This window comes from Neltuma alba, unplaced genomic scaffold (assembly GCF_004799145.2).
Source record: "Neltuma alba isolate B1F8T4 unplaced genomic scaffold, ASM479914v2 tig00012072_pilon, whole genome shotgun sequence".
Lineage (NCBI taxonomy): Eukaryota > Viridiplantae > Streptophyta > Magnoliopsida > Fabales > Fabaceae > Neltuma > Neltuma alba.
This window is the reverse complement of record NW_021636633.1, coordinates 83241-106557: the sequence shown is the minus strand read 5'-3', so window position 1 is coordinate 106557 and position 23317 is coordinate 83241. Positions and strand designations below refer to the sequence as shown.

The window sequence follows — 23317 nt, the reverse complement described above, 5'->3', positions numbered from 1 at the left end:
AAAGTAAGCTAATTCGAGAGTGCAACCTTAACTTGGGCGGTGGTTTTGTCCAATGTTAAGTTTGGATGTAGTGTTGCCGAGGCAGGCTCTCTCTCACAAACAATAACGTATTGAAGAATGAAGATGCTTTGAAACATGCCAAAGCCGGTGAGGCTGAGGGCTGGAGGAGGATGGGATGAAGTCATGAAGAGATCAAATTATTGTATTGATTTTATACCACCTTCATTAGTTGGAGGTTAAATTTAATCTTAAATATAAAATTCTAATTTATTTGGTCAAAATTTTCATATTAACTGTAAGGAATTTAATTGTGTAGGAAAGACAATACTATTTTGTTATGAATAATTAACTTAACTATTTTAAAAAATGTTTTTAAATTAATTATTTAATTCTTATATTAGAATCGGATGTAGTATTATTTTTAGAATATAAATTCTGAAATTTAAAATGTTGGATAAGAATTTGGTTTATTTTTCAAAAGTGAAATTTTTTAGAGAAATGCTAACATTAAAAAACATAATACACTAACTAAATCTATAACTAAAAAATTTAAATTATTTTCCAAATCGATGCTCTGGTTTATAAATTATTATTGAAAGTATTTTGCGTTCCTACAGTTAAGTGGAAGCTCAAGACTGCTTTTAACAAGCTATAAGTTCAAGATTTACGTGATGGAAAAATAATTTCTTGACCATCTCCATGGCGAGCACCAGCCTCTGAGAGATTGGATGGTAGGTGGAAGCGTAAAGCAAATTCCGAGAAGCTGAAGCGGAAGAAGAATACACGCGGCTTAAACACGGAAGCCGGAAGACCGATCAGAGGCTGTGAGGCTGGTGACTGACGTCAATGGAACGAAGATAGGTACGAGATGACTGCTGTTCGACATAATCATTCTTCTGCCATTAACACTGATGTCGAAGGAGGAAGAAGCCTCAATTTTCTCCTCCTGTGCCTTGTTATCTTGGTCTGGTGCTTCCGTTTGGATTCGCTTTGATGATATTGCAATTCCTGGTTTGATTATAAACATACAGTGTTCTATATGATAGGATTGGAGGATACTGAGTCTAAGCTCCCGAGGAAAAAAAACGAATTGAAATTTATAATTTGTTCTGATTAAAAAAAGAAAGAAATTTATAATTTAGTAAAAAATTGATTGATATGTTTAAATTTGTTTTGGACGAAACGACATACCCTAATTGTCGTGCGTTCTATCTCCCTCCTTCCGCTGCTTTCCCTCCTTCTCTTCGCAGGTACTTTTCCTGTCCTCCGTTTTCTTCTTCTAGAATCTGGACGCTGGTCCCCTTAGCTATTTTGTGAAGATGATGAGAGATTATTGGTTCTTTCCTTAGCGACCATATATGCAAATGCATTTTCTGTTCTGTTTATTTCCTTTGATTCCTTCAGTGAAAGCGTTGGAAATATCGAGTGGATTTTTCTCTGGTGCATGTTTTCTGTCTCTTTTTGTGCTGGTCTTACTGAACTCCGTTAGGTTTCTCGTAAAATTGATATGTTTTTTGTGGAATCAAAAATCCTCACCGTTATCTTCTGGTTTTAGTATAGAAGAAAAAAGAAAGCAAGAATCGTATGCTGCCACTCTCTTTTCCATACTAATTCAGTTTCCCCTTCGCAGTGATGGGAAGCATTTAATAGTCTTGGGTTTGAAGAGTGTCACTCTCTGTTAGCGAGAAGGAATGACTGAAACAAAACGACGACCAATTTATTAATTGAAAGAATGATCTTTTGATATCGTTCCTCTTTTTACGTGTTATGACTTCTCAAATACCGTTTTCCTGAAGATATTGATCATTTTTATATTTTTCGATGGTGAGTAGTGTGTTAAGCTAATATTTGGTGCCTACCCTGTAGGTCATATTTTCTGCGTAATAGTACTATAGACAATGAATGATGAATGGGAATGATTCATAGGTAAAACTAATGGTGAGTTGTGACAATGTCAGGATCTAGAAGCTTTCCTTTTTTCTTCTCGTTCTTTTTTTTTTGGTTTTATTTTTTTATTTTGCCAGCGCTTTCTTTTTTCTTTATATTGAAGACATTTACAAATTGCATCTTGAATATAAGAGAGAAGGAAAGAAGGCATGGGATATTGTGCTAAACTATTGACCTACAAAACAAAAGATCAGGTGAGAACCATGTGGTCAAATGATGAATTCTACTACTTTGAGGATTTAGTAAATAGCCATTTGGATCCTTTAGATGGATACATAGATCAGTAAGGTAAAAGAAAAGGAAAGTTATGCTTCTTGAAAAATTAATGGTTGGAGTGTGAATAAGATGGTTCATAGGGTAACTTATGCAGCTTTTGGGGGAGGAGATCTTGAATAAATCATACAGTAAAAAGATTGTGTATAAGTTTGTCTTGTGATAACTGCTTTAGTTGAATTGCTGAAAACCAAAGAAGTTCGCTCATGAGTGTATGAAGTAATTACATTAAATATAATGATAAAGATCCTGATTTCATTTAGCTGAAAAACTTTGAATTTTTTGAATTTTTACTGTATAAATCTTTATGGAGGTTGTTGCTTCTGTAATATGTTGTGTGAAAATATGGCTATGACTGTGTAGTGTGTACAGAGACAAACTTGAGAGTAAAAATTAAATGGAAGAAAAGGTATGTGTCAAAGAATAATGTTGCTGAAAGCTATATTGATCTTTTTAGCGTTTTAATAGATACCTTTTTAAATGAAATTTCTAAACCTGCTTTAAATTAACCTAAACGCATCCTGTTCAATGGTTTTACATAGATCCAGTGATCAAAGTGCAGTCAAGGAAAAAAAACAAAAGAAGGAAGAAAAATTGGCTTGAAAATGTTAGATTTGGGTCTCTGACATGACAAGTTCAGTAGTAAGCAATGATAATCTTTCTGCTCTACCAAAAGGTGCCTTTTCAACTCAAAGCTCTACACCTAATTTGGCAATACATCCAGATGAGCACTCTCTGGATTCTGTAATGAGGCAATCTCAGGTTGAAAATGTATCAATAGAGAAGAGTGAGCATGAAAATGCCTTAGATAAATCTCAGATCATGACAAGTGTAGAAGTAAGCTTGAGAAAGGAAAGAAGAAGAAAGAAGAGGCGTGAGAAAGGACATGATGCTATTGAAAGCAATGATCATCTTTCTGCTGTAGTAAAAGATGCGTTTTCAACTGAAACCTCTACAGCGGCTGCGCCTCCAACACATCTAGATGAGCACTCTTTGGATTCTGTGATGAGGCAAGCTCAGGTTGAAAATGCATCAAAAGAGAAGAATGTGCTTGAAAATTACTTGGATAAGTCTCAGATCATGTCTGGCAAAGAAGTAAGCTTGAAAAAAAGAAGAAAAAGGAAGAGGCAAGAGAAAGGAAATGATGCTACTAAAAGCAACGATAATCTTTCTGCTGTACTGAAAGACGCCTTATCAACTGAAACATCTAAAGCTGCACTGGCTGTGCCTCCAACACATTCTGATGAACACTCTCTGCATTCTGTAACGAGAAAATCTCAGGTTGAAAATGCATCAAAAGACCAGAATGTGCTTGAAAATTACTTGGATAAGTCTCAGATCATGTCTGGCAAAGAAGTAAGCTTGAAAAAAAGAAGAAAAAGGAAGAGGCAAGAGAAAGGACATGATGCTACTAAAAGCAATGATAATCTTTCTGCTGTACTGAAAGATGCCTTATCAACTGAAACATCTAAAGCTGCGCTGGCTGTGCCGCCAACACATTCTGATGAACACTCTCTGGATTCTGTAACCAGGAAAGCTCAGGTTGAAAATGCATCAAAAGACCAGAATGTGCTTGAAAATTACTTGGATAAGTCTCAGATCATGTCTGGCAAAGAAGTAAGCTTGAAAAAGAGAAGAAAAGGGAAGAGGCAAGAGAAAGGACATGATGCTACTAAAAGCAATGATAATCTTTCTGCTGCACTGGACAATGCCTTATCAACTGAAACATCTAAAGCTGCTTTGGCTTTGCCTCCAACACATTCTGATGAACACTCTCTGGATTCTGCAATGAGGAGAGCTCAGGTTGAAAATGTATCAAAAGACAAGAATGTGCTTGAAAATTCCTCAGATAAATCTCAGATCATGTTAGGCACAGAAGTAAGATTGAAAAAGAGAGAAGGAAGAAAGAAGAGGAAAGAGAAAGGACATGATGCTACTAAAAGGAATGGTAATCTTTCTGCTGTACCAAAAGATGCCTTTTCAATTGAAACCTCTACTGCTGCTTTGGCTGGGCCTCCAACACATCTAGATGAACACTCTCTGGATTCTTTGGTGAGGCAATCTCAGGTTGAAAATGCATCTAATGAGAAGAATGTGCTTGAAAATGCATCAGATAAATCTCAGATCGCGACAAGTGTAGCAGTGGGCTCAAGAAACAAAAGAAAACGGGAGAAGAGACGAGGGAAAGGATATGATGCCAGTGAAAGCAATGTTAATAAAGCTGCTGTTCCAAAAGACACCTTATCAGTTAACACTTCTGCGGCTGCTATGGATCTGCCACCTCTACATTCAGTTCAATACCCAATGAGTCCTGTAATGAGACTGTCTCGGGAAGCCAATGAAGAGGTACAGAATATAATTGGAAAGGCCACAGATGGACCTACAACTGTGGCCAATGAAAAAGTAAGTTTAAGAAAGAAAAATAAAAAGAGGAAGAGGAGAAAGACTGGGTGTAATGATATTGGATGTGTTATCAATCATTTTGAAGTTCCAAAAGATACATTTGCTCCGGATCTAGTAATGAGTCAATGTCAGGAAGAAAACCAAGGAAAGGATCAAAATATGGTTGAAAAGGCTACAGATGGATCTCTGGCTATGCCAAATGCGGAAGTGAACCCAAGAAAGAAAAATAAAAGGATGGGAAAAAGGAGGAAGACGAGACATGATTCTTTACAAAGCAATGTCAATCTTTCTGGTGTTTCAAAAGGTACCATTTCAACTCAAACTTCTGCTTTGTTTATGCTTTCACCTTGACCTTTTTGTTTCTTGTCCATGGAGGTGGTAACGAGACAATCTCTGGAAGTAAATAGAGGAAATGAACAATGAATGCTTGACGAGGATAGCATTAACCAGTAATGGGTAGCATAACCTTGAGATGAAAATTTAGCAACCATGGCCAGTTGTGGCAAATTCCAGGCATTTTGAGAAGGTTAGGAAAATCGAGTACAGTGCGGGCTATAAAGTATAGCAGTTTCACTCTAATATTGTAGATTGTTCTGTTAAAAAGATCAAACTAATGAAGAAACATATTCATCCAGTACTTTAGAGTCATAGAAATTTTGGAGCCCTGTGCAAAGGAGCTAGAGTCAATACCTATCTTGGTAGTGTAGTGCTTACTCAAGCCCTGTTCACTATAACCTGGAACCAATAATGGAGGATGGTAATAGGGATAATTCACATCGATTTTGTGGTGAATAGTTGACAGTTGACTCAGGAATTGTTGAAAACAAAAGTTTCAGATTATCAAGTTCCCTTTAATCCTTGAGCTTCGTTAGAGGAAAATAATGTTAACAGAAAATAGGTATGAGCAATGATTTTTCCTGAAGTTTAATTTGATGACTAAAAACGGTGGAAAGTTGGATTGTTTTTGGGTTACAAGTTGTGTATGTCTTCTGCAGGTGACATTTCTCATTCAACAGTAGTCAGTAAGCATGGTCATTCTAAGGTATCGCATTCTTCACTGGGTAGAGCCATATCAAGCTACCCAAAAAAGAAGCTTCTTGTACTTGATCTTAATGGGCTGCTTGCTGACTTTGTCCTTGGTGTTCCTGAGGGTTACAAACCTGACAAAAAGATACATAACAAATCAGGTCATAATCATCAAATATCTAGTCTCCTCACATTTTTGGCCTTCATGTCTATCTACGTCTTCCTTTGATTGACTGTTTTGTTGCTTGCTTTCTGCAGTTTTCAAGAGGCCTTTTTGTGATGATTTTTTGCAGTTCTGTTTTGACAAATTTCATGTCGGTATTTGGTCATCAAGAAAACGGTATCTATCAATCCATGAATGAATTTGTCTTATTACTTTTAATTTTAATTGTTTATTCTATGTAATTTTAAGAGGCAATGGTACATGCGAGTCAGTGACTTGTATTATTTGGAAGCAGATGAGTTTGTAAACAACGAAATGTTTAGTGGTTTCAAGTAGTTAGGGAGTATCCATGTGATTTGCCATTCCGCTCACAGTTTATAAACAGAAGTGAGCATTGTACTTGCAAGTGGTTGTTGATTTCAGTGCTTTCATATCTGTTCCATCTCTTCTCTTTTCTCTGGTTAACTTTCACCTGGCAGTTTTGCACTTATGGTTAGAATTTCAGCAGTATTTTTCACTTTACTAGTTGGTGCATGCTTTGCCTTGACACTTGCATATAATTGCTTGCAGGCAGAACGTTGATGCTGCAATCAAAATTCTTGTGGGGGTTTCAGCATCCAAACTGCTTTTTGCCTGGGTAAAATATTCTCTATTTTCGAGCAGCAGATTTATGGTCAGATTGATCAGTTAATCAAATTGTAGAGAAGTTTACTCAATATATTCCCAGGACGCATCTCAATCACGTATTTGTAATTGATGCGTATTTTACTCTTTTTACTTTAATGGTGTTTTGTTGATCCAGAGAGTTGTTTACTTTCTTACTAAGATTTTTGTTTGTCTCTGATGCTGCGAATGATGGCAAATTTTCCTCATGAACGTATATACTTCCTCCTGATCCTCCTTTGTCAAATATTTTCAACTGAACTTGTTAGTGTGCATTTTTACTTTTGCAGTTTGATGACTTTTTTTCCTTTTATTTTTATGGGAAAAAAGTACTATACTATTAAATAGATTGAATAGCTCAACTATAAACTAGAACATATTAGAAGAATATAAAACACATCAACTATTGCTTCAGACCTTGACCCAAAAGGAAAAGGCAGAACAAGACTCTTGATTTGCAGTCGGCTCTATTGTGCATTTCTCTTATTTGTTTGTTTGCATTTATATGTGAATGTCTGGATGCTGTTCTGATTGATTTTTACGTATCTAATTTTTCTCAGATCTTTGCTACTATAACGTATTATACTTGTGCAGCCAAGCTGAGTTGTTTGTATATTATTTTGTGGAGCAGTTGCCATTTAGTTAAATGTTCCTTCTATTACTACAAAATAGAAGCAAGCTGGTAATTGTGGTTGTAACTCTATATTCATTCAAGCTGCAGCAATTTCAATTTGGGCTAAATAGGTATTTGTTGAACATTTTAAAAATTAACTATTGTATGGTCAAATAAATCTTGTTGAGATGCAACTCCTTTTGTGTGCTTAGATGAGATCCACCTGATTAAATTTGGTTATCGGTGGGAATTATTCACTTCTAGATGGATTTTAAGCCTGCTGAGTCATGTTATGATTGGTTTTTGTAGGATCAACGTCAATGTACTGTGACAAAATTTCGGACCATCGAGGACAAGAACAAGCCCCTTATGTTGAAGGAACTGAGGAAGTTGTGGGAAAAGGGCAGGTCCGATCTTCCATGGAAGAAGGGAGAGTTCAACGAGAAAAATACTTTGTTGTTGGATGACTCCCCTTACAAAGCGATCCGGAATCCAGTAAGCTGCTCTTGGATTTCCTTCCGTAAAATAAGACTTCAATTTTTTGAATCATATTGTTTCTTCTGCAAATGTGTTTCTTCCTACTTATGCAAATTATATTCAGATGCACACAGCAATATTTCCTTATTCTTACCGGTTCAGCGACAACAATGACACATCATTAGGTGAGACAGACCTCTTTAATCCTCTCCCTGTTCAAATTATTAGCTCATGTTGAGGGATTGTTATTGCCGTATAAAAGTTCTTTTCTAAATAATAATTGCTTTAAACATCATTGATATGTGGCTAAGATTATTTATGTTGTCTCACTGATTATCATCTCGGAATCATACTGTCTTGTTCCCGGCCAACCATTGTGACCTGCAATTCCTGATAACTTGGATGATCTTTTCTGTTAATTGCTTTTTGAGGACACGTTAAACTAACCCTTCGCATTCTTGCCGAGTCTTCTCTTTTATATTTTCAAGTTTCTCCAGTTTGAAAGTACTTGGAACAGCAAGTTTTCCTTGGACATGATGAAGAAAAATATTAACCAATTTTCTTTCCTTCTCTCTCTTTCCGTTATTTTTTTGGGATTCCTTCCATTCTCGTTTCCTCTGGATTTTCGAAGTTCAAACATATTTTCACCTATTCCATTTCTGTTATTGCAGGACCTGGAGGTGATCTTCGTGTTTATCTTGAAGGATTGGCTATGGCTGAGAATGTTCAGGAGTACGTGGCTTCTCATCCATTTGGTCAACCACCCATAACAGAATCAAATCCACACTGGAATTTTTATTGTTTAGTTAGAGATCAAGGCTTAGTCGCAAGAAAAAGAAACAGAAAGAGGAGATCGACATAATCGCCGTCGGCTTTGTTGTCTGTAACGCCATCCATTGAATTTTGATTTTAATATTCTTTTGTCATAATTTTTTTGGGGGTATAATCATCTCATATTCATACTATCGGTTTAGATGTGAGCTTTGCCAAGTCTAATTGGGGAAAATTTTGCTAACAGGATTTTTTCCCCCATCCTCAATGTTCAAACCTGGGCCAAGATATAATTTTCATTCGAGTATTTGATTGCGATGTATTTTCAACATTAGAAGGTCTCATCATATATTGTTTCCTCTCTCGTTGCTTAGTTTTGTAGTGTCCTCTATGTCATTGCAACTGTGTTTTAACCTTGTTAAAAACTATGTTAATATGAAGATTAAAGTTGGACTTTGAAGAGTCAGTTCAAATGTGAATAACACAACATAATAACCCACTGCTATTGAAAGGCTACACTCTGGTATTGTCATTGATACTTAATCTACAGAGGGAGTCACTGATTTGCATTATCCTTCATTGTGAATCAAGTCAATGTTAAGAAGTAAATAATCTGAAAAGGTGCACATAAATGAACAAGTCTAATGTCCCCACTGAAGCAGACACAATTCGATCCTGGTGAAGAAGTCATGTATTGGGGTCATGAGGCCCCTGGAAAAAGAACATGCTGGTCTGAGTTGGCAATGTGCTAATCCTTCTAAATCCATGGCATGTGCTGGTGGTTGTGTTGCTGGAATGCTGCAACAACCGCCTCAACATTTCAAACAGATATTCTTGAATCTCAAGATTCCCACCCTCAAAAGTAAATGAAATCCTCCTCCTCTTTTATCTTAATGAGTACTAGATTTCAAGCTCAAATTTTAAGAATTGACTACAACTCAAGTTGGTGGTTTGACTCATGATCAAGTCTGAGTCAATCATTTGAGTACCTAATCTCCTCATAACTCCTGAGCTTTCAAAGTCGAAATATTAGATTTCAAATTTTACCGTCTTCCCCTGTTATGCAAATTACCCTTCTTCTATACCGTCATCCATTGCTCAAATCTGGCCCAAAAATTGGGGGGGAGGGGAATTGAGGTCAAGTTTAACGAAACGATTATCTTCTCACTCACTCACGCTCGCGCGCGCACTCTCACAATTAAGATGGTTTGTTGAGCTTTGATTGTTGGTGAAAATGTGGGTATGGCGCTGTGTGTGGATCACAGACTGATAGACTAATAAAACTTGAAGTAAAGCCGTAAAAGGGCATTATTTTATGTCAGTATATATCATTTTCATCGTCACTGTCACCATCTTCAAGCAGATGCAGATGGTTGGTAGTGACAGTTAAGCCATTCTATAACTCAACTACCATTTCATTTCTTCAGCAGAAATGGCATGTGCTTCTCTGTGTTTTCATTTCCACCTACTGAAGCAGCATCTTCTTCTTCTTCTTCTTCTTCATTTTCCTCACGCTTTGGGCCCACCCCTTATTCTGCTTTAATTTTCTACCAAAAAGCTAGAAAACAGTCTCCATTATATACATTTGTTGTTGGGGTTTGTCTGCAAGTGAAATCGAATATGCATGATTATGTGTGGTTACTTTAATCGACCCCCCACATGTTTCACTTCAAAATAACTTGAGACTTTATAACACCAACTAAAAAAGTACTCAACAGATTAGGAAATGCTTAAGATAGAAACAAGAGAAAGGAATAATGGTCCCAAGTCTGAGGCAGGGTGCACATACTGATAATATTATGATCCAAGAACAGAGAAGATCAGAAAAAGGTAATGAAAATCGAAATTGAAGTGGACTTAACTAACTCTAGAAATAAAAAAAATAATAATAATAAAGTTTGGTGTGACCTAGGCCAAGCCAAGTGTGAGATAAAAAGGTATAATAGCTTGTTCTCTGAACAAAAAGATGAATATCAACTTGGCATGTGCTTGGTGGATTTGAGGTTGATTGAGGATAACGTAGGTAGCAGCCATATCAAATCCCACCCATATAATATGACCATATATATGGTCAGATTATGAGCAGTGGGTACGGCTTTAATTTTATCCTACTTTTGTTAAATCTCATAATTCGTTAATTTGCTTGAAAATACTACTTGCATTGCCTCGTGGTCCTACCTTATTCTCCTTTCAATGCGGTTTCAAGCTGTACGTGAATATGACTTTATTCAAACTTCATTTTCAGTGCAAGTGTTGCCCATTATAGATTCCTCTGTGTGTGTGTGTATATACCGTCTATACATGTATATATATATATAGGGCATACAAATGAAATTGCAAATTCTCTCAGCTTGCTCTATTATATACTCCTTTGATCCTATTTATAAGATACTTTCAGTATATTTCACACAAACCAAGAAAAACCTTGAAATGTATTAACTCTCCATTAAAATATAACAATTTTTCAACTTTACCTATATTTAATATATATACCTTTTAAAAAAGATAACTACCTTCACTATAATAAATAAAGGACAAAATAGTACATTTACGCTGAAAATTTAATAAAATGACTTATAAATAGGATAAAAAAATCTTCTTTCTTTACCTTATAGATAGGACCAGAGGAGTACATATGTGAAATTCCTAGTAGAAGCAAAATCAGTGAAGTAAACACAAAATACAGATATTGAAGTGTTTGTCTTGATACTATTAATGCTTTGGGGGCCTTCACCCTGCCAATGGTATAAAACCAGCATGTCGTTTTCCAATTAAAGTCATTGGTGTAGATGTGTTTAAACTTTTTGATTCTGTCAAATATTTTAGAGTTCCGTGTGACATTTGATTTCTCTCATTTTGACTTGTGTCTCACTTATTTTCATTGCCCCAAGACTTGTTCTGTCTTAGCTGATGAATCAATTCATGTTATTGACAAGAAGATTTGTGTGAGGATGACTCAACTTCTTGATATAATGAAAACAAGTAGTTATAATTGTGAGGATAAAATACTAATTATAAAAAATAGATACCTTGAATAAAATAAATTAAATATGAGTTTTTCCCTCAAAATTAATTTTTTTATCCTCTCAATTGTAATATTTAGTGTTAATATCATTTTTAATTCTTGAAATTTGATCTTATTTTGATTTTAGTCACTGAAATTTAAAATCAGTAGTATGAGTCTAAGAAAATTGATTTTGACTTTAGCACATAAAATTTATGTATGAAAATTGAAATAAGGTTTTGGGACTAAAAAGCACTGTTCAAGAAAAAACTCTAATTTTCATCATCAATATATTTAATGTGATGTAATGATTAATTGATTATACGCACCTCTTAAAATTAAAAAAGAGGGCCATGGTCCCTTGAATGCGCCTCCTACAGTGGGATGCTAATCATCACAGCAGATCCAACCTCCCAACTAACCTGATTAACTAAAAGTGGTGGGCCTTTGCTCAAAAAAAAAGTGGTGGGCCACTCTATTTACTCTTTCTTCATTTTTTTTTTATTTTCTTTTTTCACTTTTGTGCTTGACCTGAAATGATTGGGTGGTTTATATATCTCAAACGTAAAAAAATAAAATTTAAAGATGATGGCGAAACAAAGGCAGGGTAGAAAACAAATAATATATATATATAATTAGAATAATTTTATTTTAAAAATAAAAGAATTTAGGGTATAAACTATACGATTCAACCGCGCAGAATAAATGAATAATTCAGCCGATGTGCTGCGCAGTGACACCAAAACATTTTCTCATTCAAATAAATAAATAAAAATAGTGGAGGACCAGGGCAGGCTTTCTTTGTTTTCATTCTGTCCAGATTTTTTTTTTGGAAAAAGTTCAATTGTTGATTTGGCGGCAACTTTTTTTTTTTGGGTCAATATTTAGTGCCATCTTTACTTCAAATCCACTCTTGGATTAATATTTGAACCCCCCCTTTTTTTGTTTCAGAGCTTTTAGAAAAGCAAAGCATAAAAAAAGAGCAGGTCCGAGTCCCGACCAGTATTTTTATTTTTTATAACATCTTTCTTATTTAAAGAATAACAATCAAATAATTTCTTCTATGCGTCAGCTCTGTGAGCATCAAATTTCTTTGACTTCAGATTTCTTGCTGAGAATAAGGGAATCTCATGTTTTTTCATACATTTTATGGGACTGCTGAATTTATTTATTTATTTATTTATTTTCTATGGAAATCTATCTCTTCAGGTCATTTTATCTCATTTTATAATTTTAAATGAGAGCGGTGTGTGTGTGTGTGTGTGTGTGGTGTATATATTTGGATGAAGATTGAAGACTTCATTAATATGAGCAAGTGAGATGAACACGTCAGTCATTCGGTTGCAGAAGCAGAACTTGAATAGTGATGAAGGAACATGAAAGAGCTTTTATATACACATACATAATGAGTGAAGTTTGAATATCCAGAAGATAATGATCATACATTACAAGTTCAAGTTTATTAATCATGACGCAGCTACCCAATGTGAATATATAGTCAAATATTCCCTCTCATGATTTAATTTACACTACATCTGATTTTTAATATAAGATTTTCTTAACTAATTTAACTAATTTAAGAAAATTAGTTAAATCAGCTTTTTTTCGTTAAAAAAATGTACATTGGTTTCTTGAAAATGTCTCCTTAAATTATTTGCATTGAATCTACTCATTTAACATCTGCAATAAGGATAATTTAAAAAAAAACAATAATAAATATAAAGATTAAAAATTTATATTTAAAATCAAATCTAACTCTAGATGGCATAAGTCATATTTAACCATTTTACTAAAATAAAAATATAGTCAAATTACTGACACTATCTGTAAACGAACTTTTTAAAAAATTTGTCCGTATTCAAAAGCATGAACTGAGAAAATAAAAGAAGCAAATCCTGAAATAATTAAATGCATTCGTGGAAATTTGAAAGATAGCCAATCCTTAAAAATATAACTAATCCTCCACTTAGTGACTAATATAAATAATATATATATATACATATATATATACACGCGCGCGCGCGCTCACATGTAAAACCTCTCATTTTTCACTAGAAGAAGCATGATATAAAGGGCCGGAGCAGGTAGCTCAGGAAGAAGTATTGAACATGACACTACTAGTACCTGTTTTGGCAAAAAAAAAAAAAAAAAATACAACACTACTTGCGTACCCTAATTTGGGATCTAATACGTTATCTTTTGTTTTTAAGGTCCTAAAAACTTCATTTCATGTTTATAAACACACACACATATGTAGAAGTCGTGACAAAAAATAAAAAATATAATTTTTATTTTTTAAACTTCCCCAATTATTAATTCACTTTGTGAATTTCAATTCAAAAGAACTAGGTTTTCACAATTGTCCCACTCATTATAAGTTTTATCATAATTTTTATTTTAATTTTGAACACCTTAATCCTTACAATTCATGAAGCAAGAACAATTCAATTCTTGTTATTCTTAACTTGATAAATTACAATTAATAATTTAAACAATTAAAAATTGACTAGAGTTTGTGATGCAATTCATCCTTTTGAAGATATAATTGATTACGCTAGATTTTTGTTCCACGGGGATCCATAGGTAAAATTCATACTTAGAAAAGCAACCTCTATTACTGATTATTCAGCTAGATTGTCTTGTGGTCTTGATAATAATTTATGTATCTTCAATCATCATTCACTTCCTTATTAAGTGGCGTCAAATGATGAAGGAAACTAGATGTTGATCTATTTGTTTTTGTTTGTAAGTCCCGTTATGAGTAGATGATATATTGATATTCCATATTAACTCAAAAAAATTTAAAAACTAAAGATTATATTTTCAAAAAAAAAAGAATATAAACATAAACTAAATTTATAAGAGTGAACATATAGATATAGATAGATAGATAGATAAATGATATCAACTTGTGGTTTTTTTTTTTTTAACCAAGGAATTTGGATGGGTTAAAATGAGGAGAATAGTAGTGAGATGGAGTGATGATTAAGGATTCGCCCAGCGAAGAAAAAAGGGAAGGGCATCATTATGCAATTAACCAAATTGTGATTGTGTGTTCGAAAGTTGAAACAACATGGGCACGTCTACGGGGTTGTCTAGTTTATTTAGGGATGATTACAGAATTTTTGTTTTGTTAGGTGGCCCCCACCCCCACCACATGTGACCTCTGGTCCCACCCTGCTTGTCACCTTCCATTCCTTCCTCTTATTCTTCCTCCTCCTTTGTCTCTCTTCTTCGCTATCGCTTTCTAACGTCATCTCCGATTCTAATTATAAAAGTTAGTTAATTAATTTAAAGAGATTAAAAAAATAAATTAAATTAGTTATTTGTGATAAATAAATATTGTCTTTCCTAAAATATTATTCCTAATCAAGTGTATTGATTAGAACTACTATTATTAGAAAGATTACCTTAAAAAAAATGTATAAATATGAGAGACAAAATATATTAGAATCTTATATTTAGGATCAAAATAAAAGTCAAATAAAATCTTATATTAAGGACTGAAAGTAGTATTTCAACTATGTATAATTGCATCATTACATAATCTACTACTCTCTCCTGCCTTGAAATGCACTGGGGTTAAACAACGCTTAAAAATTAATTTATTTGTTAAAAAATATATGTTGATCGTCCTAAGATACCTATTTAAATTATTTACGCGGGAAGCTACTCTCTCTCTCTCTGTTTTTTTTTTTTATTAAGAACCATATATGGATAACTCAACATGCAGAATTTAGAGAGAAAAAATAGAGACACAAGAGAAAGAGTAAATTAAAATACTTCTATGATCTTAAATATAAGACTCATTTTGTAGTATGAAAATGAGTTTTAGATTCAGAACCGGGAGTATTAAACTAGTATAGCTCTAGTTGCTGTGGTTTGTACGCCTAACAGCTGGATTCAGTTTTTGTCAAATAAGAAAACGCCCAATATAACGATATTTCCTGCTTCATTGGCTGGTTGCTTCCTTGGAGAAGTGGTCAGCATGTTATTATTAACTTAAAACGTGTGTTAGGTTAATTAATAAATGATCCAAGACCCCTAATCATCTCTTCATTATTTGAGCAACCCCGTCTTGCAAGTGCCCGTTATATAATATTCCCAGCCTCACAACCACACATCGCCTTTCCCATCCTCCCAGAGGTTTTCCCTTTTCCCCTTTTTGCGATCACAATGGACATTCCTATATTCAATTTCATCATATGATCATCATTTCCCGCCCAATTAATGTAAATGTCCATTCATGAATAATTGAGTGTACTAGCTACGTTCCTTAATATAAAATCTGGTTGAGAATCATATTTAGTCCTAAATATAATATCTCAATTTATTTTACCTCCCGAATTTATATATTCATTTTCTAAATTATCCTATTGATTATACATATTAAAAGGATCTCCATTTAAAGGTAATCATGATTAAAATGATACTTTAGAATATTCAACCTGTATTTGTCATAAATAATTAATTCAACAAACTTTCTTAATATATTTGAGTCAGAAAACTAGTTTTTATATCAAGAACCGGAGCTAATATGCACAAACGGACTCTTACATTTTTCTTTATAATATTTTTCACGCCCCCCGTGTTATTAATTATTTCTCTTTGGCCACTCACTCTATAATAGTATAATTTAAGGAATGGTAACTTATTTCAGGCTCTTTAGAAATGCATGGGGCTAGCTAGTTCTCTTAAGGATACTGTGCCTTAACGTTACTATATTTTTTTTGAACGAAGACGACTCATACTCTAATAGAGCTTCACATTATGCCTAAATTAATACAGTATTTTTTTTTGAAGTATCCTAACACGTAACCAAACCAGAAGAAGCTCTTCTCACTATGTAAATTAGAAACAAAAAAAGAGAGTAAAAATTCAAAAGAACTGCATGCGAGTGCAAGATTAGAGGTCTATGAGTTAAGGTCAAGAAATGTAATTTTGCGCAAAATTATGACTTTTTCTATGACTCGATTTAGTCTTAATTCTTTGCCCTCCCTACTTCAACCCACTCACACCCACGTTCCTCATCCTCCGTCTCTCTCTTCTGACAAGATCACATGCAGATGTAGACATATCCAGACCCACAAATGCTCATCCCACATGGATTCGCGATATTGAGAACTCACCCCCACATTTCTCACCCTCTTCCTCCTTCCCTTCTCTCCCTTAACATAAGTTTTTTTAATTGTTATTATTATAAACAAGCCAGCTCCCCCCAGATTGGCTACGCATTTTGATGTTCATAATAATAATAATTCTACCTTCCATTTGTTCTCGAACCAGAACTCCCAGACAATTCTTCTTGGATCTGCAAACATTCGCTTAGCGTCTCTGCATTGGTACTGTTAACTTCTGTTCCTCCTTTTTTTCCCTTTCCCTCTCCTTCTTTCTGCTTCTCCATGGGGTATTGGGCCCCCTCCCTTTTTTCTGGTGCCTCGTTTTGTGGTTATTGTCATTTAAGGTATTGTCTGGTTCGTTTTGCGAAACCCATTAATGTTTCCCTTCAAACTGTGATGGGAATTGATTTAGCTTTCGGTGATACATTATTGTAATTACTGAGATTGGGTGAATCTTTTGGGAGAGCTGAAAAGGGAATGTTCAGTTGTCGCTGGAAAATTTCGAGGTTACAGTTCGTTTGGCAAATATACTCTTTGTTTTTTGTTTTCTTTTTGGTCTTTGGTTTTGTTCTTACAGTGTTCAGAAATGAGGAGTCAACTCTGCTTTCTTCTGTTTATCAGGGTTCAGAAACTAGGAGTCGTGGCCTCGACCGAAAAATTTGAGGGGGAAGGAAGAGGAAAGGAGACTCATTTATTTACCTTTAAGAAGGCTGGATTTAATTTCTGGATGGTGGTGATCTCCATGAGCTGTTTAAAGTTACGCATTCAATTTTGTGTAAATGGAGTCAAAATCCTATCTCAGAAGGGTCTTACTGTGCTGTATGGGTAGACTTGACAGTAAATGATAAATCTATCACGGAGTGGGGGGTAATTCTTTGGGTAGTTGAGGAGGGTTGAGTATATTTAATAACAGGTGGGTATGGCTGCAAAACTCCTGCACTCTTTAGCAGATGACAACCCTGATTTACAGAAGCAGATAGGATGCATGTCCGGGATTTTGCAACTTTTTGATCGGCATCATATTCTTACTGCCCGACAGATTAACCAGAAGAGGCTTCCTCCTGCTAATCGTCCAAGTATGCCCCACCTAATTCAGTTGTTTATTTTTTTTTTTTCATTTTTTTTTTCCTTCGTAAGTCTCGGAATGATGATCATTTGAGCTGTGTTAACCTGCTCATGGCACTGATTTGGGACATTGAGGTTAACCTGCTGCATTTCCAAATTTATTGCAAACAACAGATTTTTTTTCTTTTTCCCCAAGGGCTTAGATTTTTAGATCTTCGATCTCTTTCCTGTCTCTTCCAAACTTAGGTTTTCCTCGAAATCTTCTGAATTTTCTTTGCTTTCAAAGGAGAGTGCAGCATGTAGGTATATGATGAAAGATTATTCAGCAATGATCACGTTTGAATTTAATTTTGAGACTTTGGGTTGGAGAAGATGTGAACTTCTCTATGAATTGGTCAGCTTATAGTGTTTTTTTTTTTGCCAACCTTATACCGCACCATCTAGTGTTGGTTCTTGCTCTTATGCTTCAGACAAGTGCATCACTGTTTTCACAACTCATGCTTCTCTAATTATAGGTGGAAACTCTCACTTTGCTAACGGCATCCTGGAAAAAGATTCTAGTAGTGCAAGGCAGCAGCAAATAACATCTGTACGTATTTTCCTCCCTTATCTTTGATGGACTAGCTATTATTTTACAGTTCAACTAGATAAGTTGTCCTGTGCACTGCATACAGTTTGAGTAATGAGTTGCATTGATCATAACTTGTAAATAGTGTGGATTGTTATAGGTTTTTTTTTGTTTTTTTTGTTTTGTTGGTATAACTCAAAAAGTATCCTCAAGCCACTTTAGGCTTGAGACTAATCTTTATCAGGTTGGGAGTGTTAAGGTTAAAATCCTCCCAACAAGTGTGTTTCTTGGGATTTGAACTTGTGTTTTCCTCCTTACAGGGGTAAGACCACTTATTATCATCTTAACCAACAGCTTTTTGGTGGATTGTTATAGATTTTATAACATATAATTGAAAAAATTTGGATAAGGCTCTTAACTGAGGCATGGACCTTTTTTAAAATTATTTGCATGTGCCAAAAACCAGTGATTTATTACCCACAGCTCGTGAATCAATTTGACTACTATCTAAATGTTAAAGGCTTGAGAATTTTGAAACATCAATATCTTCCTCAGATCATCTTAAGCATTCAAAATCTAGAAACTTTCTTGTTCTGGATGCATCTTTCTTCTCGTTTTGGGCATGCTTCTTACTATCTGGAACAAACACAAGAATTTGCTCTGAACTGAACCCATGCAACTTGTAGAATTTATTGCAGGATGTGAGCCCAAACAAGGGCTTTGGTGAGAAACAAAGGATATCCACAGAGTCATCAAGAGTCTCTTTCTCGTCTTCATGTTCATCATCCCTGTCCTCTCTGGATTGCAGAGCTCAAATGGAGGGTTCCTTTGATCGCATTATTTATCCTGAAACTCCTTCAAGGGAACCAGTTATGAACCAAACAACTGTCTCTCCCCATTTAGGAATGCAATCCCTTGACCTGAGGGATGTGGTGAAGGATTCTATGTATAGGGAGGCCAGAGGACTACCGATGAAGAAGGCTACTGCTGAAGAAGAAGCTGTCTTTCATGCTGTGAAGCACAGGGACTCCCCGAGACCACTTCACCTGTCCAAATCTGCTGATGGATCTTGTGGAGTTGGAATTGATGGGAAGCAAAGTGTGCCTGTTGATGTAAAAGAGTCTCTCAGAGTTCTTGCTAAACTTAGAGAAGCACCATGGTATTATGGTGAAGCCAGAGAGATTCCAAGATCATCAAGTGAAGTAAAAGATGGACACTGGCATTTGATCTCAAGGGATGCTCCTCGGTTTTCTTATGATGGAAGAGAAATAAGTCGTCTATCTTTTGAATCAAGGGATACGATCAAAGGCCCACCAAAGCTAAAAGAGCTGCCTAGACTTTCACTGGACAGTAGGGAAGGCTCATGGTGCACTTACAGTGCTGATTCAAAACCCAATCTCCTATCAAGGAGCCTTGGAAGTGGCAACTCCACCTCGGATGATAAAATGGGTAGTTTACCACAGTCAACCCAGAGGCGACCTCCTAGTGTTGTAGCAAAATTGATGGGCTTAGAAGCATTGCCTGATTCCTATATGGCTGCTGATACTCCATTGAATTTGGGCGGAAATTTCTCAGCTCAACATGATACTCAGTTTCCAAAATCATCAAAAAATGGACTGATCAAGCCTCTGAAAGTTTTTAATTCCCCAAGAAGCTCATTGAAAGACCCAACCTCACCACGACGAAAGAACCCTGATTTAGTTATGAAACCTATTTCAAGTTCGAGATTTCCAATTGAACCGGCACCTTGGAAGCAGCAGGATGGAAATCAGAGCTCTCAGAAATCAAGTTTGAAGGCCATGAAAGCTCCAACAAGAACACCAGATTCATTTCCTTCAGTTTATAGTGAGATTGAGAAGAGATTGAAGGATCTTGAGTTCAAACAATCTGGAAGGGACCTCCGAGCACTCAAACAGATACTGGAAGCAATGCAAGCAAAGGGATTGTTAGAGACCAGAGAAGAAGAACAAGCTGTGGATGATGAAAGTCAAAGAGACAATGGAACAAATACTGTGAGTCTGAGTCAAAACTCTAGATCAGTAAGGCAACAAAGCCCACATAGCAATAATTTTCTGTCTTCCTCAAGGAGGGTAGCAGACTCAAGGGCTTGTGAGTCTCCAATTGTGGTCATGAAACCAGCAAGGCTTGTTGATAAAACTGGAATTTCTGCTTCCTCAGTAATTCCTGTTGGCGGACTTTCTAGTTTCCATAAACTTGACAGTGTTGCAAATGAAGATAAGAAAAGAATTTCAGCTTCCAGTCGAATATCAAAAGATCACTCTCCTAAAAACAACCGCAGGGATACTACTGCCAGTTCCAATGATAGGAAAAATGGTAGCGTCAACACTATAAAATCTGCACAATCTCAATCTAGGTCTCAACAAATTTCAAAAGAAAATAGCTTAAGCTCAATAAAGAATTCAGGATCTGTGAGTCCAAGAATGCAACAGAAGAAGCTAGAGTTTGAGAGGCGATCTTGTCCACAAACTCCACCATCAGATTCAAATAAAGCCAGAAGGAAATACAGTAAACAAGCCACAGATTCAGGTTCGCCAGGTGGAAAACTGAGACCAAAATCCCCTTGCTTACAGCAGAGTGATAACCCACTGAGTCTGATAAGAAATGAAACAAGAACATCAAGTTGCCAAAAGGATGAAATATTTGTGGAATCTGATAGTATCACTGTCTCAGACTCAAATATGGATATGGAAGTCAGCAGCAGTTTACAATCTCCTCAAACTAATGATAGCCGGTGCCCCTCCATGAAAACTGTGAAGCAGCCAATTTCTGGATCAACGCAGAAGGTAGATGCTCCTTGATCTTTCTTTTTATTCAAGCTTTATGATTGAATTTATGGTGACAAACACTAATTTGCTACTAAATCTTCCAATTATAAGAACATGTATATTTTTCATTTTTTTATTTTCAGAAATCAATTCCGAGGTTGCACGAGGATGAGTCAGTTGCTGATATTGCAATAAATTCCCAAGAACATCCTAGTCCTGTCTCAGTCCTCGATGGCTCTGTGTACAGAGATGATGAGCCTTCTCCTGTAAGGCAGATTGCTGATACTCCCAAAGGTAGAGTTTCTGTCTTCGACTCAAGTCTAAAGAGATGGGAAATCAAGAGTGAAACCATCCTATTACAATACCTGATAAAGTGCAGTGAAACTGTAGGAAAAATTCTTGTTCAATGAAAATCAGATTGTTATCAAGATGGATTAAAATTTTAAACATTAGGAATGCTTAATCTCTTTGTTATTAACTGTTGACTGAAGGAATGAATTGAGAATCTTCCTTCTGAGGGACTCAACAAGTTGAGACTATTAGTTACTTGTCCTTGTACCGGCACTTCGAGAACAAAATAATATGTGAATGTCATTTTGGTACATATAAATATGGTGTTACTGAAAAATGCTGTCTTCAAGTCACATACAAAGTGCATATATGTTCAAAATAAATAAAGAAGTACTTAAGATATTCTATGTGGGTACTCTTTTTGAACCAGTTGAGTCACAAGCAAAGTACATGTATGTGAAGAATTTGTTGATGGCAATGATGTTGACCTCTAGGAACTTTCTTTTGATGCATGCATGTAGAAGTAACTGAAGTTGTGACGGGCATGACACCAATGTGTTTTAGCTTCTGTCTGTTTTTTCCTACTTAGCCTGTGCCAAAAAAAATTATCTAAAGTAATGACGAAAGAAAGAAATTTGAATAATTGTCAGTTGACCCCAAGAAAAAAGAAGAATAATTGTCATCTATGATAGTCTAGAAATGTTATGATGATTTGTTCTGTCTACCCTGTTTCATTGTAATATTAAATGCTACAGCTGATGATGCCCAAGAGTGTGAAGGAAATGAGAATGAAGATTGGTGGAACCCTGCGGATAAATTAGTTTACAGTGCAGGATCTGGAGAGATCAATCGCAAGAAACTGCAGAGCATAGATCATCTTGTTCAGAAGCTTAGGCGGGTGAATTCCAGTCATGATGAATCTAGAAATGATTACATTGCTTCCCTCTGTGAAAATACAAATGCTGACCAAAGATACATATCTGAAATATTATTAGCTTCAGGCCTCCTACTGAGAGATCTGAGCTCTGAGCTGCTGACATTTCAACTTCATCCTTCAGGCCATCCCATTAACCCTGAGTTATTTTTCGTGTTAGAGCAAACCAAGGCAAGTAGTTTCATTCCGAAAGAAGAATGTGGTCCAGGAAAAGTTGCTTGTTCAAAGCTGAATGCAGAGAAATTTCACAGGAAACTCATATTTGATGCTGTGAATGAGATTCTTGGCGTGAAGTTAGCTTTAGTTAGCTCTTCTCCTGAACCTTGGGTGAAGCCTAGCAGGCTTACCAAGAAAAGCCTCGGTGCACAAAAGCTTCTTAAAGAACTGTGCTTTGAGATAGAAAAAATCCAATTCAAGAAGCCTGAAAGCAGTCAAGAACATGAAGACGGTCTCGGAAGGATACTCTCAGAAGATGTTATGCATGGCTCAGAGAGTTGGATAGATTTCCATGGTGAAATATCTGGGGTTGTGTTGGATGCTGAAAGATTGATATTTAAGGACTTAATTGATGAGATTGTGATTGGTGAAGCAGCTGGCCTGCGAATCAAGTCGGGTAGGCGCCGGAATCTGTTTGGTATGTAGTGCGTTCCGTTGATCTGCTCATCTCAGTTCGACTGTTTTCATGTCATTCACAATTTTCTTGGTTTTTTCCCCTCGTCAAGGTGTAAAAGTTTGCGGATTATAGCTGCGATTATTTCTCCTAAGGTGTAACAAAACTTGACTTACCATGATTTACAGGATAAATATAAATTTATCGAAATTCAAAATGTGAAAATCCTTTCTGATTTTTCTCTCCCTGTCACCAACCAACCTTTTTGAAGCCGTCGGTCAGGAACTCATGGTGATTTTGTTTTACCTGACATCCACTGATTTGTTGCCATGAAGTGCCACAGATGCTCCTCCATCTCAAAAGAAGCCAGAGAAAATAAGTAGCGAATGCTATAGAAATTATTTCATCTCAAGCAAGTAAATGAAGGTTCACAAACAAATTATATGTTTATTTCTGATCCGTTCACTCTGTTGTAAGGAAGTTGAAGCGGGGACAGAATGTTGATGAACACGTCGCGTCAAACATAATTTCAAATAAGGAGTGCTGGGGACATGAATTTCTATTTTATTATGTTGATTTGATTACTCAGATAATGCCTGTCCA

At 35.7% G+C, this 23317-nt stretch overlaps 2 protein-coding genes across 8 annotated transcripts; both read left to right on the top strand.

The window, feature by feature from the left end:
* Positions 1-592: 592 nt before the first annotated feature.
* Positions 593-8709, top strand: LOC114721849 (uncharacterized). Of its 5 annotated transcripts, none has more exons than XR_003738118.1 (8): positions 597-4927; positions 5619-5810; positions 5908-5989; positions 6383-6449; positions 7398-7583; positions 7690-7750; positions 8237-8505; positions 8584-8709. XR_003738118.1 is itself a non-coding variant. In XM_028907729.1 (8 exons), the coding sequence occupies exons 2-8, from the start codon at positions 2848-2850 to the stop codon at positions 8425-8427; spliced, it is 2859 nt and encodes a 952-aa protein (XP_028763562.1). In that variant the 5' UTR covers positions 597-861; positions 2763-2847; the 3' UTR covers positions 8428-8709. The 5 variants fall into 5 exon arrangements, 4 of the variants coding, with proteins under 4 accessions (XP_028763563.1, XP_028763562.1, XP_028763560.1 ...); XM_028907729.1 differs by having other exon boundaries at positions 597-861; positions 2763-4927; positions 8237-8709; XM_028907727.1 differs by having other exon boundaries at positions 597-1824; positions 2763-4927; positions 8237-8709.
* Positions 8710-16409: 7700 nt separating this feature from the next.
* Positions 16410-22939, top strand: LOC114721856 (protein LONGIFOLIA 1). Of its 3 annotated transcripts, none has more exons than XM_028907742.1 (6): positions 16410-16682; positions 17082-17536; positions 18041-18114; positions 18792-20897; positions 21023-21173; positions 21926-22939. In XM_028907742.1, exons 2-6 carry the CDS (start codon positions 17380-17382, stop codon positions 22744-22746), a joined length of 3309 nt encoding a protein of 1102 aa, XP_028763575.1. In that variant the 5' UTR covers positions 16410-16682; positions 17082-17379; the 3' UTR covers positions 22747-22939. The 3 variants fall into 3 exon arrangements, with proteins under 3 accessions (XP_028763575.1, XP_028763573.1, XP_028763574.1); XM_028907740.1 differs by having other exon boundaries at positions 18780-20897; XM_028907741.1 differs by having other exon boundaries at positions 16410-16966; positions 18780-20897.
* Positions 22940-23317: the final 378 nt, after the last annotated feature.